This window comes from Pristis pectinata, chromosome 1 (assembly GCF_009764475.1).
Source record: "Pristis pectinata isolate sPriPec2 chromosome 1, sPriPec2.1.pri, whole genome shotgun sequence".
NCBI classification, from domain to species: Eukaryota; Metazoa; Chordata; class Chondrichthyes; order Rhinopristiformes; family Pristidae; genus Pristis; species Pristis pectinata.
The window spans coordinates 47,929,328-47,948,300 of NC_067405.1; the positions used below are offsets into that span (position 1 = coordinate 47,929,328).

At 39.3% G+C, this 18,973-nt stretch overlaps 1 protein-coding gene across 1 annotated transcript in view; it reads left to right on the forward strand.

Annotated features, from left to right (window-relative positions):
• Positions 1-18,973, forward strand: part of agps (alkylglycerone phosphate synthase) — a 117,402-nt gene that overhangs the window by 16,461 nt on the left and 81,968 nt on the right. Inside the window, exons 2-3 of the mRNA XM_052024024.1 lie at positions 11,042-11,131; positions 18,719-18,809. Of these exons, the coding sequence (XP_051879984.1) occupies positions 11,042-11,131; positions 18,719-18,809 (181 nt within the window). The remainder of the gene's footprint in view (positions 1-11,041; positions 11,132-18,718; positions 18,810-18,973) is intronic.

An 18,973-nucleotide genomic window follows, 5' to 3' on the forward strand; every position in this document is an offset into this window, starting at 1 on the left:
CAAGAGCCACGAGGTGATGTTGCAGCTCTATAGAACTCTGGTCAGACCACACCTGGAGTATTGTGTTCAATTCTGGTCACCACATTATAGAAAGGATGTGGAAGCTTGAGAGGGTGCAGAGGAGATTTACCAGGATGTTGCCTGGATTGGAGAGCATGTCTTATGAGAATAGGCTGAGCGAGCTAGGGCTCTTCTCTTTGGAGAGAAGGAGGATGAGAGGTGACTTGATAGAGGTGTACAAGATAATAAGAGGCATAGATTGAGTGGATAGGCAGAGACTTTTTCCCAGTGCAACAATGGCTAACATGAGGGGACATAATTTTAAGATGATTGGAGAAGGGTATAGGGGGGATGTCAGGGATAAGTTTTTCCCACAGAGAGGTGGGTGTGTGGAATGCACTGCCGGCAGAGGTTGTGGGGGTAGATAATTTAGGGATGTTTAAGAGACTCTTAGGTAGACACATGAATGATAGAAAAATAGGGGGCTATGTGGGAGGGAAGGGTTAGATAGATCTTAGAGCAGGATAAAACGTCAGCACAACATTGTGGGCTGAAGGGCCTGTACTGTGCTGTAGTGTTCTATGTTCTAAACGCAGATACTTTATACAACTCCTCTCACCATTAAATTTGGCACTCTGTTTTTCTGTGATTCAAAGTTTTTACAACAAAACTATCTGCTGGAGGAACTCAGTGGCCCAAGAGTGGTTGACATTTTGGCTCATGATCCTGCATCAGGACTAAGAGTGGAGGGAAGATGGTCAGTATAAAAGCCTGAGACAGGAGCTGGCAGGTGATGGGTGGAACAAAGTGAGGTGGGGGAATGACAGCCAGAGTTAAGAGACAAAGGCTGGTGGGTGACAGGTGGAAATGGATAAGGTAAAAACAAAAAATAAAGAGCAGGTAGAGACAGGTGAGGGTAGGGGAAGGCAGAAACCGAGGCTGGGAACCAGATAAAGGAGGGATGATTGGAAATGTGGGAGGTGATAGGGATGGTAGGCCAGGGGAGAAGAAACCCAGATAGATAGGTGATAGGCAGATGGAAATGGGAACAGTGAACAAAAGAGGAGAGAACCCAGGTGGATCAGTAGGAATGGGAACGTAACGCAGGAGGATTTGCACAGGAGGTTCTGCAGATGCTGGAATTTGGAGCAATGCACACAAAATGCTGGAGGAACTCAGCAGGTCAGGCAGCATCTATGGAGGGAAATAAACAGTCAATGTTGTGGGTCGAGACCCTTCATCAGGACTGGAAAGGAAGAGGGCAGAAGCCTGAATAAGAAGGTCGGGAGGGGGAGGAGCACAGGCTGGCAGGTGATAGGTGAGTCCAGGTTGAGAGGGGGAAGGTAGGTGGGTGGGGGAGGGGGGATGAAAGGGAATGATGTAAAAAGCTGAGAGGTGATAGGTAGAAGAGGCAAAGGGCTGAAGAGGAAGGAATCTGGTTGGAGAGCACAGTAGACCACGGAATAAAGGGAAGAAGGTGGGGAACAGATGGGCAGGTCATTGGGGGGGGGAGGGGAAAGGGGGGGCCACAGGAATGAGGGAAAATTTAAAAATTTTTTTTATATAATTTTATTTACAGCGTGGTAACAGGCTCTTCCGGCCCAACGAGTCTGCGCCGCCCATTTTAAACCGCACATTAACCTACCCGTACGCCTTTAGAATGTGGGAGGAAACCGGAGCACCCGGCGGAAACCCACACAGACACTGGAGAACGTACAAACTCCTTACAGACAGCGACAGGAATTGAACCCCGATCGCTGGTGCTGTAATAGCGTTGCACTAACCGCTACGCTAAACAAAGGAGGGGCAAAGAGGGGAGGGGTTACAGGAGGAGTTGGTTTCCTGAAATTGGAAAACTTAATATTCATACCATTAGGTTATAGACTACACAAGTGAAATATAAAGTGCTGTTATTCTAGTTTGCATTTCGCCGCACTGTGGCAGTGGAGAAGGCCGGGGACAGACAGGTTTGATTGGGAAGGGAAGTTGAAATGACATGCAAGCAGAAGCTCAAGATGGCTGTTGTGGACAGTGCAGTGGCCATCTTACCTTCTGGTTGCCTGTCACAAATTCTAATATGAAGGTGTTTCCAATGGATGAACCATTGAAAACATCAAAACTTCTCGTTGCATTATCTCTCATGTGACTCCAACTACCGCAGGGAGCATATTTTAATCTGGTTATTTTTAAGCTGCATTCAAATAAATAAAGAACCACAAGAGAGTGGGTATTGTTTGTAACATAATGGTTCCTCGATGTGTATGAGCTGGTTTCCGAATTTATATATTTTACTTTATGTGCAATTCTTCCATCTTTTATAGTGAAATACATTTCCAGGTTAAAAATTTTAAGCATTGGTTATCTGTTCTATCTAAAAACAACAGAGTTGGGAACAAATGTGTTCGGTACTACTTTTCCATCTGGAGATAGGGGAATTCTGTTTTCAACATTAATGCACCTGGTTTCTGGATCAAGAACTTGCACAGCACATTTCACATGAATAAGGCAAAAGTAATCTTCAAATGCTTCAGCCCCAATACTTCACTTTATCACCAACTACAGCAGTCAATTTACTACTATAACCACTCTTGTGGCTTTCAGATCAGATTTGTTTAGCATTGAAGAATGAGGTTTTATCTTATTTCTTCACTGTCACTATGAATTTGCTGGCGTCTGAAATGATTTATGTTAAGATGTGTAACCATTAAAGAAAAGTGTGTGTGGATTAGATTTGAACCTGTGCCTTGGCGGTGAAAGGACAGTGCCATCTAGTTCCCACTAGATGGCAGTCTGTTCCATAAATTAACAATAATTACTCCAGAGGTTTTACTAATTGTTCATGTCTTGGCCAATAAACCCATGCATTTCTAGCTTTAAAGATACATTTGTATCAATCCAGGTTAAGCTTTGAAACCTCCACTGCTGTGTCATAGAGTCATACAGCACGGAAACAGGCCCCTCAGCTCACTGAGCCCATACCAACCATCAAACCTATTTACACAAGTCCGACACTAATCCCATTTTATTCTCCACACATTTCCATCAACTCACCCAGGTCCTACTGCTCACCTGGACACCAGGGACAATTTACAGTGGCCATCTAACCTGCCAACCTGCACATATTTGGGATGTGGGATGAAACCAGAGCACCTGGAGGAAACCCATGCAGTCATGGAGAACATTGCAAACTCTACACGGACCGTGCTAGAGGTCAGGATGGAAGCCTGATCGCTGTAGCTGTAAGGTAGCAGCTCTTCTAGTTGCACCACTGTGTCTTCTGATGTGTTTGTGAGAATGTAACCAAATTGTTTTTTCCAAACAAATGCTGAACAACAGTATAGTAGATGTGCAGAAATTTACCATTGAAGTTGGACTTTGTGCTGTTGATCATTTAAAACTAACGAATGCTATTAAAGAGCATTTTTCCCACAGATTTGGACATCAACTTTATGTATATGCATATATTTAAAGATACATTTATATTTAAAGCTGACGTTGATAGCTGGCCTATGCCACTATTTAATGCTTCACTGACCTTTTCAACACATGCTCCTATTTCCTTCTCCCCCATGCCTATTTAGCTTAACCTCAAATGCATTTTTTGTCTCTGCTACTTCTGGAAGGATGTTCCATGATCATGGCACTCCTTTTGAATAGCTTCTGCTGAATTCTCAATCTGATTTACAAGTTTCTCTCTTCTATTTATCGCCTTTTGACTTTGGACCCTCGTCAAGTGGCCACATTTTCACTGTATTGTATCAAATCTCTTCATTATCTTAGACTTCTGAGATCATTCCTTACCCTTCTGTCTTCTATAGAATAGTGCCTTAGCCTTTCCTGACATTTGTTACTCCTCTGTTCTGTTATTGTTCTTGTAAATATGTTTTGGACATTATCTATCTCCTTTACAACCTTTTCACATATCGGGCCCAGAATGTTGCTTATTACTTTGTGTGTGGTCTCTCTGAGGCTCTGTGAATTTATCAAAACTTAGTCTGCTTTTTCCAGTTCTGCCCCTCTAGAAATGAAACGATACCTTTACCTTTTTAACGACATTCACCTCGGCTATTTTTGTGACGTTAGACTATTTACTCTTGAATCCTGTTTGTTCCTCCACTACTCAACTTAGATTCTTCCTAATCTAAGGGAAGTCCTCACATATCCAGAGTGAAAATAATCTGGCAATTAAACACTCTTTCTGCTGGTTTATTAATGATTTTTACCACCTTTTCTCAATGTGGCATCTTCAGCCAACCTTGAAATTGTACTTCCGGTTTCTCTGTCTGAATGGTTACTGTAACTCATGGCCAGCGTTGTTATCAGCACTCATCCTAGAACATTTATCATCATTTGCCAATCTTAACAACTTAACTTCTGTTTATTGTCATTATGCAGTTGAGTTATGCATTCTCTTACTTATCCCCTGACTTTACAGGCTCAGTCTTTAATTAAAAGTTTACTATGTTGTTGTTAACTGAAGGCATTTTTGCAAACTCAAATTTTGCCCCTGTGTAAGTCTCGTCTACTCTTTCTTTAACAACTTCAAAGAATTTGGTAAAGTTAGGCAAGTGTATTTTTCCCTTTACAAAATCTCATTATAATTCATTTATTTCTGAGTAAAGCTTCATTACCAGACCTACACCAAATGTTAAGCCACCTGGCCTATAGTTCTCTGGATTTACTCCTTTTAGAATTGTATTCATGGGCAGTCCCTCAGGATTGAAGATGAACTGCTTCCACTCCAGTTTTGTGGGTTCATTTCCTTCCAGAACTTCCAAAATGTGGTGACCAGAACTGAACACAATACTCCATTTGAGGGTGGACCATTTTTTTAAAGAATGTTCCACATAACTTCCTTTATTCTGTACTCTATTGTATATGCCTTATTAACTGCTTTCTCAGCCTGCCCTGCTGCTACTTGTGTGCACATGATCCCAGGCCCCAATGCTTCAGCACCCCTTCAGAACACACTTTTTATTCTATATTGTCTCACCACCACCTTCCTACCAAGTATATCTCCTTGCATACACCAGATTGTTGCAATCTATTACCATCTTCTTTGCAGCTTACAATACTGCCAAGTTTTTTTTTTGTCATCCACAAAGTCAGAAATTGTGAATTCCACCCCCCCCACCCCCCCCAAGTCCAGATCCTTAACATTAATCAAAAAAAGCAATGGCCTTAACAATGATCCCTGGGGAATGCCCTTTTTCGCTTTCCTCCATTTCTGAAAAACAATCATTTGTCATAACTCTTTGTTACTTAGTCGACTTCATATTTGTGCTATCAAAGTCACTTTTTTTGCCATGTATTTTAACTTTGCTGTCACACCTGTTATGTGGCACTTTATCCAACATCTTGGAGTCCATGCACACCAGACAGAAATGTGCAGGATAATGTAATCTATCTTCTACCTCGTCAAAAAATTTGATCAAATTGGTTAAATGCAGTTTGCCCTTAGCAAATCCATGCTGCTTTGTTTTAATCCATTTTCCTCCAGGTCAATGTTTCTAAAAGTTTTTTTTTCTTCCCACTGAGCTTAAACTGACTGGTTTGTAGTTGTTGGACTTATCCTTGCTCCCTTTTCTTTTGAACAAGGGGATTATATTTGCTACTTTGCAGTCCTCTGGCACCACCTCGGTACCCAAAGAGCATTGGGAGATTATGGTTGTTCCTCCACAATTTCCTCCTATGATTCCTTCAAAATCCTAGGATGTGTCCCATCTCATCCTGGAGCTTTATTTATTTTAAGTTTAGCTAACTTTTCTAATTCCTCTGTACTGTCATGTTTTTATTCTAACATAATGTCTCATCTGTCTTCTCCTCCATACTTCTTTGAAGGCAATCTCCACAATGGTGAAAGCAGATGCAAAGTATTCATTTGGTACCTTAATGGTACTCTTAGCATGCATGTGCACATTCCTATTTTTGTCCTTAATGGGCTCCACTGCTCTGCGCATTACCCTTTTACTCTTTATATACCTATAGAACCCTTTTGGATTTCCATTTATGTTGACAGCTATTCTTTTCTCATGTACTCTTTGCTTCTCATTTTAATTTTTACTTCTGATTTTTAAAAAAAAATTTAGCCTGGTTCCTGCTGATATTTATATCCTGACTCGTATGCAGCAGTTTTTAGCTTCCCTTGTGTCTATTTCATCATCTGGATCTTCTTTTGCCCCTGTTAGGAATGTACACCAACTGGTTCTGAATCTCTTCCTTAATGGTAACTCATTGTTCTTATACAATTTTACCTATCAACATTTGGTTGCAGTTTACCTGGAGCAGATCCACTCATCCAGGTGATATTCTTTCCTCAATTATTTTCACATAGTCATAGAGCAATACAGCATGGAAACAGGTCCCTCAGCCCAACCAGTCCATGCCAACCACGGTGCTCAACCAGCTAGTCCCAATTTCCTGCGTCTAGCCCATATCCCTCTAAGCCCCGCCCCTCCATGTCCCTATCCAAGAGCTCCTTAAATGATATCATCATACCTGCCTCAACCACTTCCTCTGGCAATTCATTCCATATACTCACCACCCTCTACGTGGAAAAAGTTGCCCCTCAGGTCCCTTTTTAAATATTTTCCCTCTCACCCTAAATCTATGCCCCCTAGTTTTGGACTCCCCTACCCTGGGGAAACGACTATTACCATCCACCTTATCTTATGCAGAGCATCCTCCTTATGCAGAGCAACAAATCATTGCATTAACTGTGATGAGAAGTGGTATGGAGAGGATTGAAATAAGAAAAGGTAAAAAGTACAGATGATGTGGTGGTAAAGTTCTCAGAATTGTAACTCTGACACCAGCTTCACATGTTGGGTGAAGGAGGTGTAGTTGGGACTGGGGGGAGGTGTTGTTGAAGATAAACAGGGGAGTAGTTTAGGAAATTTGTAGGTAGAAGTTTCCGAGTCCTTCTGAAGAGCAAAACCCAACTGGTTTGCTGACTACAGTCAGTGGTTGTTCTCTCAAGATTCAAAGTTTTGCATGTGTAGAGCTAAGGCATCGAATGATCTGTTCTATTCCATTGTCTGGATTTTAGCTGAGAGGTGCTTTGTGTGTCCAAGTCCCTCAGGGCTCGGGAAACCTGGCGGGGCAAAAGGCCGAACACGCAAAGTAAGAACCGTTTACTGTCCTGCTGATAAGCTAGAGGAACAAGGCGCTTCTGCCTAATGGGGAGAAAAACTTGCTGCCCTGCTGATCATAACCATCACTAGCTGTATTGGGGTTGGGTAGCCTGGAAGTACAGATTACTGACTGTAATGTGCCTTTAGATTTTTGCTATGGACTTCCTGCCGTGAGTCAGCCAAGCTGGTGACCGGGTTGTTAGGGAATATTACTGCACAAGGCCACTGTTGAGCTAGGCTGACTGATGTTGGTCCTGATCTGGGGAGGGGTGCAAGGGTGATCAGAGTAGGAATGGATAAATAATAGAGCAGGCATGCAGATGAATTGATATCGGAGTAGATTATGGTCAAGGTGGATGCAAGATGGTTAAAGGTGGGTAGTCTGATTGGGGGTCGGGTGGGGATTGCAGGGAGTAAGCTCTTTCTCCTTTTCTACAACTAACCTAAAATTTGTGATCTACTAAGTGTTCCCCAATCAACATTTGGTGCACTTGACCCACCTCATTCCCTTCTCTGCCCCCTTAACACTATTACAGTCCCAGTTTTTGTTGGGATAATTGAAGTCCCCCATTAAAACTGCCCAATGCATTTTTCACTTCTGTAATTTCCCTACATATTTGCTCCTCTATTTCTCCAACTCTTTGGCCTATAGCGTAGACCAGGCAGTGTAACTATGCAGATTCTGTCGTAGACGCCTCCATGCCATACTCTCTAGGACTTGTATTATTCTCAATACTGTTACTCCTCCCCCCTTCTTTCCTGCCTATCCTTCCTGAACACTCTTTCCAGAAATATTTAGTGTCAGCCCAGTGCATTTTTTGAGCTAAGTTTCTGTTGTCATTGCTATATCATACAGGTAGTTCTGTTATAATACAAATTGGATATAATGTGATTGATGAATTGGAGAACTCTATTTGTGTTACATGGGCTGAATTGGTTATAAAGTGATTTCGATCAGGAACTAGAGAACCACTTGAGAGTTACTTTGGAAACTGACAAGCAGAAAGAGAGCTGTCTTGGGGGTGGGGGGGGGGTGACAATTGTTTGCATGCAACCTCCCCACAGTAATCAGATGCTATTGTCTCTTAAGAATACAGGCTTCTTGTTTCACTGCAGGAGGCCATTGGAAATTGACAAGCATTTCCTTGTATTGATGCTTGTGTAACAATTCTCTACTAAACAATGTAACATATAGCCTTTAGTATAAATAAACTTATATCTATGAAAAACCTTTGAGAGTCTGAAACTTTAACCCCAAACCTCTTCCCATTGACACAATTTTTAATGATATCATTTGCTATAACGTGAAGTTCCTTAAGAGCACAACTATGGCATTAGAGCAGAACTATGTGTATTCTCATGCTGTTATCTGTACCTGTCATTCACCAATCTCGTTTACTACAGTCTGTGCAATCATACACAGGCATAATAAACTAAATTTAGTTATTCACAGACCCAGTCTCGTCTTCCCCCATTTCATTTTCCTTACCCTGACTGTATACTTCCTTGCTCTGCCCTTATAATGTACTTTGTACAGTCTGTCACTTCCTGACACAATTAGGTTATCCTTTCCCATGTACTGCTTCCTTGTTGTCTTGGTATTCTAAATTTCTCCCCAGTGGGACCTTCTCCCTATTTAGTTTAAAGCTCTATCCATCTTCCTAGTTATTTGACTTTCTGGAACTCTAGTCCTAGCGTGGTTTAGGTGTAGGCCATCCTAACAGAACAGCCTTTTTTTTAATTCCTCCCAGTACTCTTTAATTTAGTCTGGGACTGGGTGGACAACAGGGTCTGCTATTCTCATGCTTGTGGTTGTGTTCCCCCCCCCCCCATAACTATATATCCCCAACTACAACCATGTTTTTTAACTTGGGGAAGAGGGGGTGGTATTCTCACCTATACTTGACTAATTTCCTGTGCCATGGTACCACAGTCAGTTTGCTCATCCCTTTTTTGCAGTTCCCTCACTTGTTTCAAGAACCCCAGATCTGTTGGTCAATTGCAGGAAATGAGGCTCTTGTAGTATTGCCTTATGGATCCCTGTATCCACTTCATTTACATCATACCCTGCCCCCCCACCCCACCCCACCCCACCCCACCCCACCCCACCCCACCGACCATGTGTTAATTCTAAAGTGTTTTATCTATGGGGTGTGGCTGCCACCTGGAACAAAATTGGTTTTTGCACTTGTGCAGTTTTTTTTCCCTTATCAAGCACTATTGCTTTCTCTTTTCCTGACAAACTACTGCATCATCTAGAGCCTCTGCTTAATGAAATTGATGTAAACTTGCAATACATTTGACAAATTTGAGAAGCCTTAAAGTTAATTTCACATTTCAATGAAGTTCTTTTGGTTGGTAGTGATTTGTTCTGTGATGTATTTTGAGCCATTTTGACTCAGTTTTGCTGAGTCTGCATTCTGTATTTTAGTATCAAGTTGATAGCATGCATAAATTTGACATTTTGATAATGGTACCATTTTGCAAAAGTGTGGAGTGCTTTTACGTATTACTAATAGTTTTGAAATGTTACTTTAAATATGGAATGCACATTCTGTTTGTAATAGTTTTGTATTGTAGTTTACTAATGCATGATCAATTTATCTAGAAATTTAACCCGGCTTTCCTAGTCTTGCTTTTTTTTAGAAAATGGTATTTTTATAGCGCCTTTCATGAAGTGCAGACATCCCAAAATACTTGACAATCAATGAAGTAATATTATTGAAACGTAAATCAAAAATCTGCAATTGCCAGAAATCTGAAATGGAAGCAGGAAATACTGAAAATACTAAGTAGGTCAGACAGCATCTCTTTGGGGAGGGGGGGGGGTGGAGATTAACTCCTGGGTGAAGGGAGTTGCATATTTTGTTTTCATTTTTGTAATGTAGTTGCAGTTGTAATATAAGCAATATGGCAGCAAGTTTGTACACAGCTTACTCACTCAGCAGTGACCAATTGATCTGTTCTGGATATATTAACGAATAGAACACTTTAGTGTTCTACTCGAGTAATGAAGCTGGATCATTTACATCCACCTCAGAACAGCAGTGCCTTTGGTTTAATATCTCAACCAAAACACTGCATCTCTGACAATGTTGCACTTCCTCAATACTGCCCAGGGGGTGTCAGTTGTCAGAATAGATAATTGGGCTCAAATTTCTAGCATGGGACTTGAACCACAATCCTCTGATTCAATTCAAATTGCTGCAAACCAATCCTTAATTGACATTGTCTTTTTGTGCAGGTTATCCTTGGAACTGTATTCATAGCAACTGTAACTTTATACAGCTTGATTTTCTGAATCTAAAAAAGTTTTTCTGGTTGACTTATCTTAAGTGTTACAGTAGAAGTCCAATAATCTGCTATCTGACCTTGCAGAAATCACAATGATTTGGCATCTGGCTCATCAGGTGATGTTTCCTGCACTCCCCCTTCATTTGCTGGGGGCCACAGTGAGTGAAGCATACCACGTTCACTGAAGTATTACTGTGCAACATCTTTAAAGTGAATTAAGCGTGTTGGAGTATTGAAGAAATAACATTTGATCATCTAGAAAATCTGCTTGTTCAACACCACCAAAGTTCTGAGCATGCTGGATTAAAGATTGAGTTCTACTGTATCCAGTTTGGATGTTTGCTGTCTTCTGTATCTCATAAATTGCTAGGTGCTTATCGTAGGGATAAACACTAAGGTAATGGTAGGTTAATTGGTCACTATAAATTTGCAGTGGTACAATCTGTGGGGAGAATTAAATGGTGCTTCGTGGTCAGTATGAACTCGATGGGTTGAAGAGCCTGTTTTTGTGCTGTATAACTGTATGCCTTTGAATAGTTTGATATTTTAGAAAAGTTTTCTCTTGGTCTTGAACATGCATTTTGTATATGTTGAAATAATTCCTTTATTTTAAGGCAGGAGATCCTGAAGTGGAATGGATGGGGCTACAGGGACTCCAAATTTACATTTAATAAAAAGGGGCAAGGTGAATTTACAGGCAAAAGGTAAGACTTTGCTTAATAATTTTCAATGTGAACTTCGAAGGTAATTCTTTCAGTTATTGTCTCTTTGGAGTTGGAAGAAATTTGTTTTGAAAAACTGGTTTTCATCCTAAAATACATGAAGATGAGCATGGTTGCATTATAGATACACATAGATTGCTTTAGAACCTGTGTATGCTTGCTGCTGCCAAATTAATTTGTTAGTCTGGGAATGAGTAAACTTGTCTGCAATGTTTGGAATGTTAATTGTGCAGGAGAGTTCATCTGAGGTTTCTGAACTCTAGTATTTTGTTTCAGACATATGGATATTCTCAATCATATTGCTGTGAACTGTAATACATTGAATTTTACAAATCCTTATCTACTAACATGAGAATATTTTGAAAAATTCACTTGAAGTTACATTTTTATCATGTCTGTTTTAAATGCATCCTTTTGATAAAATCTTTACAAAGCCCTATGTTGTTCTTCACTTGATTTGGTTTTTATTTCATAAATATTTCTTATTAGAAGAAATGCAACTCTTAACATATGCAGCTGGTGTACATTTATGCAAGTGACCACTCCACTATAATCTTCCAACAAAGACCAAGTATTTGAAAGTTCAGAAAGACAATATGACAACGAGATCTTGTGTTTTGCTTTACTATGAATGCAGTCCTGGAATTCATATGAGGCAGACCATTTATGAGATGCAGATTAAAATCTGTCCTTGGAAACCTTGTTGCAGAATTCCTTATTACTTACACAGAATTCCATATTGCTTGTATTACAACTGCAACTTTTTACTTTTCAAAAAAATATTCATGGCTGAAACACATTATCTGATGCAGAGTTCTTCAAACCTTGTGCCTACTGAATAATGATTTTTTAAAAAATATTAGTTAGGTATATGGAATTACATGGAATGTTAACTTTGCTTTTGATTTCCCCTCTTTCTCACAAATAGCCTGGATGAAATCTGGACATTAATGCATTGATAATCTTGTATCCAGATATGACAGTTGAAAGTGTCACTTGCTTCATGATGATCTTAACTGTGTTGTAAATGTTTAGTGTACTATACAGGCCATCTTTGGGTTACCAATGTCTGACTGATGGACACCCATACAATTGTACAAGGTCCCATGATAAATTCAAAAGTTCAATGCACGTACATTTATTCCAATGAACGGTAGAACTAGTTTCCTTTCTCTCTCTCTCTACCTTTAATAATTATTATTTCTTATCCGTCTTGTGTGCTTTTGATGCCATTCATTACAATACTGTGGTGGTATGGTTACTGTATCAAGTGATTTTTGTGCATTTCCTGATGTATGGACAAAATTGACTTGTGGACAAAATAAACTTATGGGTGTCTGTAAAAACGGAACTTGTTCATAACTTGGGGATGGCCTGTAAGAGAAAAACATTAGAATTAGTTTGTGCAATTGTAGTGGAACCATTTTCCATATCTATGTATTGCTTAAAGTTGAATTTTTGCAGATGTTTACCAGTTTGTTTTCAGACTGCAGCATTCCAGTAGCAAATTGTGTTTGAAAATGGTATTCCTCAACAGGGAGCAGATATTTAAGTTGTCCAGTAATGCATTTACAGGATGGCCTGAAGACATTGAATTTAGTAGAGCAGATGTGTTTCTCAAAAAAAAATGGAATGATGGTCAACAGCCATTGAGCTGTGGCAATGCTGGCTGCAGCACAATTTAGCTGTAGTTGTAGTGATTAATTAGTATTTAGAAATGTGTCATGCAGAATACACAAATGAAACTCCCAACTATGCACATGTGAGTAATACATTTTTTTTTCTATCTAAACTTGCATCTCTAGATTGTTTTCATAAGAATGGAGCAGAATTATTTCCTTTCAATTCTGTTGTAGAGTTTGGCACTGCTCAGTTTCAACTAGGTAATAAATGACTACAAGAAAAGTAAGAAACTTGAATACATTGTACGCAATGTCTTTGCACATCTTAAATTGTAGACCTGAGTTTTACCAGAGCCAAGTGTGTGCGTCTGTTTACCAAATATACATAATGAAGTTTGGAGCACATGAGACATTCCAAAAGTAAAATATCCTCCACAACCAAACTGAAACAGAAATCACACCTTAATTTACCTTGAGATGCAAGGAAGAAGCAAAAATTTAATGGTGGTTAGTTGGACTTTGCTTAACTTCATGGCATAAAAGCTTTATATTTTGGATAAATGGCTTAACCGTTAAGATTTCCCACCCCCCCCCCCCCGCCCCCCAGAGATGCTAACTTATAATTTTGAAAGAAAAGCACCCTGTTTGTGTTGAGATTCCAGAGATAGATGGCTTAGGAAGAAATTTAATTAAATGCTTCTCTATTTTGCTACTGGTAAATAGTCAGTTCACAAACCATTGTGCTTTAGGGCTATATCCAGAACAAACAATTTGCAAGCCATGATAACTTTTGATTACCCTGATATGAATTGAAGACCTTTGGCCTTCATCATTGATGCCCAAAATAGTGCTTGAGGCTCTGATAATGGCAGCCACTAGGCAAGGTATTGGAAATTAACTGGCACAGTGGAACCACACAGTACTTGAAAGCATTCACTATCCTGAATCGATGCTGGGGGTGGTGGTGGCAGTGGTAATGGTGGTGAAATTTTGCAAGAAGCAGAATATGGTGCATAGTGATTTTTTTCCTCTATTGTTAAATGTAATTTAGTAAATATTATCAGAATTCCACCCAAATATCACAACTTGTTGCGCCCTTGGTTTTTCTCCCCCCACTGTAGATAATCTACAAGAAACATCTTGACAAGGTGTATAATGCAACGACACATAAGTCTCCTTGTGCACTTGGAGTATTTGCTTGGGGAATGTCTTTGAATGAGGACTTTATCATTGTGATCCCATATGTTATCAATGGTTCCCATGTACTGCTTGCATAACCCTTCAAATTATATCATCTTGGGGGAAAAAAATTCAAGTAATCTCTATACCTAGCAAACCACCTCTAATTTTTTTTTCCTTTTGCTCCAATTTGTGCCATTCGCTATCACTTCCAGATTGAATTCCTTCAGTCTAGTTTGCAGTGTAGCAAGACTAATTTCATAAGAGACACCAATGACCTCCTTTGTGACGGACCATGACGACTTTTCCCTTTTTTAAACTACCTAATCATTTTGATGTATTTGACGGCACTCATTATTCATTGTTTGTCCTTATGGTTTAGCTTAGTTGCAGCGCCTCAACTTGGTTCCAGTTATACTAATCTGAACGTGGCCAATGTATTTGCAACTTAATTTTACTTTTTAATCAGTGTGAATATCTTGGGTGTATTTCTTTATCAGTTTATACGTGATAGCATTTCAAGACATGGATTCAAAATCTATTTATACATAGTTATTTCCTCGTCTATTTCATCAACATCTTTAACTCTGTAAACATTGTCTGCTTTGACTTTTTTCTGATGTTGTGAATGATTCAGAATGCTTTGCTTCCTCCAAAAACTCATGCACTGAAGCCTAAATTCCAATTTCTGCATACTCTATTAATGCACCAAATTAAAATTCATTGCTCTCAGCAGCTATTCATTTACGTTAGGCCTGATCATGTCCAGTTTTGGTGTCAGTTGACATGTGTTACAATCCTTTTCATTACTAAAAGCATCTATTTATATTTGCACCAATAACAACTACTCCTTTACCTTAACAAACTAACTCTTGAAACTTAATTTCATTCCGTTATCCCTGTTTGAATTTTTATTTTTAAATTAACTTTTTAAATGACTCTGTGTTACAGGTATTCAGAAACATTGAACAACCTTGATAGCTTTGACAAATGGCAAAGATGATGGGGCCTGGGACCTTGCCATTTGTCAAAAGTTTACAAAGTGGTCTCACGGGTAGAACCTTCCATGTCACCCAATTTTGTTGCTCAAGGCCTAATCTGTCTAGGGTCCCACCATTTGATTGCCACGGTTGACACAGCCAGCAAGACTGGACTTCCAAATTTGGAGAAAGCAAGCTTGAGCGAACGAGGAATGCAGATGGCAAGCCTACTCAGAAAAATACCAGTTATTAATTTTTAAAAAATCATTCGGGGGATACATAACCTTGTTGTACATGGTTCTTGTTCTACATTGCTGTCATGTTTTAAGTCTTTAAATAAACATGTAGAGTAATAGTATGCACTGATGGGCTTTTTCAACCTGTGGACTTTGCATTCTTGTAGATATGTTTTGAATGTACGTTTTAAAAAAAACACACACACTTGGCTCTATACCTCTTCCAGATATCAATGGACAAAGCTTTCAGTTATCCAAAATCCACATTTTGGGATCCTTGTCCTAAATTTGCTTGACTTTCTTTAATTTCCTTGGAAAACCTTTTCCACAATCAACTCTTGGGTTGTGTCAGTTCTTGTTTGAACTTTGTCCTTAGTTTGTCTTGTGATGTGTTAACAATTGTGATGTGTAAACAGTGTTAACAAAACTGTATGAATCCAAGTTGTCTGGTGTGTTTTCTCACTTTAGGATTAAAAGAACTTTTCAGTCTTCAAAAATAGAAAAGTGTTTATCTATTCATTACTGATCAGAAATGGGGTTAATTACATTTCAACTGCAATTTACCACCTGGTGGAATTTTTATTATTTGTTCATTATTTCTTCATTCCATTATTTCAGGCTGTAAATTCAGTGCAAAGGTATGGTATCTATTGTGCTGCGTGATTCTGAGGTTGCAATATATGTATTTACTTCAGAAGCCACCTGCTCCTTGGTTGCTCAAAATAAATCTAAAGCAAATTTTCTATCAGGGCAACTTTTAGATGTAGATTTAGACCTAGGACTCAACACCTCCCTCTGTAACTGGATCCTTGACTTTCTAACAAACAGACCGCAATCAGTGAGGATAGGCAGCAATACCTCCAGCATGATTTTTCTCAACACTGGTGCCCCACAAGGCTGCGTCCTCAGCCCTCTACTCTACTCCCTATACACTCACGACTGTGTGGCCAGATTCTGCTCTAACTCCATCTATAAGTTTGCAGATGATACCACTGTTGTAGGCCGTATCTCAAACAGCAATAAGTTGGAGTACAGGAAGGAGACAGAGAGTTTAGTGGAATGGTGTTATGACAACAACCTTTCCCTCAATGTCAACAAAACAAAAGAGCTGGTCATTGACTTCAGGAAAGGGGGCGGTGTACATGCACCCATCTACATCAATGGTGCTGAGGTAGAGAGGGTTGAGGGCTTCAAGTTCCTGGGATTGAACATCACCAACAACCTGTCCTGGCCAAATCACGTAGATGCCACAGCCAAGAAAGCTCACCAGCGCCTCTACTTCCTCAGGAGGCTAAAGAAATTTGGTTTGTCCCCTTTGACTCTCACCGACTTTTACCGATGCACCATAGAAAGCATCCTATCTGGATGTATCACTGCTTGGTACGGCAACTGCTCTGCCCAAGACCGAAAGAAGCTGCAGAGAGTTGTGGACACAGCCCAGCGCACCACGGATACCAGCCTCCTCTCCTTGGACTCTGTCTTTACCTCTCATTGTCTTGGTGTAGCAGCCAGCATAATCAAAGACCCTGCCCACCCAGGACATTCTCTTTTCTCTCCTCTTCCATCGGGTAGAAGATGCAGGAGCCTGAGGGCACGTACCACCAGACTTAAGGACAGCTTCTACCCCACTGTGATAAGACTATTGAACAGTTCCCTTATACGATGAGATGGACTATGACCTCACGATCTACTTTGTTGTGACCTTGCACCTCATTGCACTGCACTTTCTCTGTAGCTGTGACACTTTACTCTGTACTGTCACTGTTTTTACCTGTACTACATCAACGCACTTTGTACTAACTCAATGTAACTGCACTGTGTAATGAATTGACCTGTATGATCGGTTTGTAAGACAAACTTTTCACTGTACCTCAGTACAAGTGACAATAATAAACCAATACCAAGTTTCTGGTGGATTTGTGTTCTCATTACAGCCTTGAGAAGACAGGGTTGTAAACTTGGTCATGTTTCTTGCAGTAATAGTTTCTGCAATGTTCACAGCTTGCAGATGTTACTGTATTTACAAAGAAGTTTGTCTGTTATTTCTTAACTTGTGCTGTTTGCAGTGTGCACAGTTTTGTTGGACATTGTTCCCATTCTGGAACTGCTGTTATAGTTCAGATGTCTTTAAGAAAGCCTGGGGTATACACAGGAGATATTTTAGAAGGATTTAAAAAAAAATCAAATGGAGTGCAAATTACCATGCATCAAAAAGCCCTTTTAAAATTATTAGCATCATTAAAAAAAAATCCTACATTAAGTACTTTGCAGTTTATGTTCTTTGCATTTTTTTTCTATTGCTTTGAAATTCTAACTTTTTTTTAAACAGCTTCTGTGGACTGAGGACTTCTAGGAAGTTATCACAAATCAAACATTACTCTATTTGCTGCATAAGTTAAATGAAACATTGGGAGAAAATTGCCAGAATTCCCTATTACTTAGGTAGCAAGTGATAGCCATTTCAATTAAACATGCTTGCAACTTTACGTCCTTTTTTTAAAAAAAAATTAAATTCCTTTTCTGGATGAGCACATCACTAGCCAGGCCAATGTTTATTATGCCCCTAAAAAATAAGTGCTCTGCTGGGCACTTCTAAGGGAAGTGGGATTTGAGCTTGTATTCTCTGCATTATTACTCCATACCTTGCAGGTAACTAGTTTGGTAGCAGCCATGTCCTACTGTATTTTGTCATGTTGTTCAGTTATGCCAAATTAATGAAGAGGTCATGAGTTGATTGTGGGCCACAAAAAGTGGATGCCATGCTTAGGATGTGATTTTACCTTTCTTGACTTTATAAGTCTACATATCATTTCATACAATTACCTTATTTACATTTTTCCACAGCATGTTCTTAGTGACACACAATTTTTACTATTTGAGCTTACTTAAAGAATTTGGTGTGTAAATGATTTGTTAATAATTTTGAATAAACTAAACTATAATTTCTAAGATTATTTTCCAGAGAAGTTGTGGCATGAAGCATAGCAGGAGAGCTCAGTTTACATTTGAAATAATAAATGATCTCCCAGTCCTTGGGAAAAAAAATTGGGGATAGTGGGTGGAAAAGGAAGTGTTTATCTTCAATGGAATAAATAACTAAGTTTTTCTAACCTGAAGTTACAGAAATAACTCCTAGAAGCTATACAATACTTGATAGAATTTTCTGGAGCATAGAGTTGTTGAATTACTGGATGTTTGATTTTGTTTTAAATGGGACATCTAATTTACAGTCCTATACACATACAAATTCACTTAATAGTTATGAATTGTTTCAAATTTAACAAAAGCATAATTTACCCTTTGAGTTAATGATTTCTTGCATCACAACGGTAACCACGCTTCAAAAATTACACCATTGATGTAAAATCAGAAAAGACGTGCAAGTATTCATGTGGAGTAAACAAATTACATTTTCTGGGTAACGATTAATTGTTCACTCAACTATGTATTTGATCTATAGAGTTGAGATTTGTTTGCTGAACACAGGTTTGAATATAGCATAAACAGTAAAATGCTAGATTCATGGTAACTAAGTGAAAGTTTCATGGTTAGGTATCGACTTAGTGGCATGGTGCTTCCAGCTTTGAAGGAGTGGATGGAAAAATCCTTTGGAGCAAGTTTGGAACACAAAACAACCCCAAGGGTAAGAATGTTCTAGGTTGATATACCTTCATTATTTTGTCAGTATGCTACATGGAAGAGATTTTTTCCTGAGTTATTGTATCTTAGAAAGCACAGGAAACACTCAGCTGGTGTTCTATATTTTTCAGAAGAAAATGTTAGCACTTGTCTAACAACTTAAACATT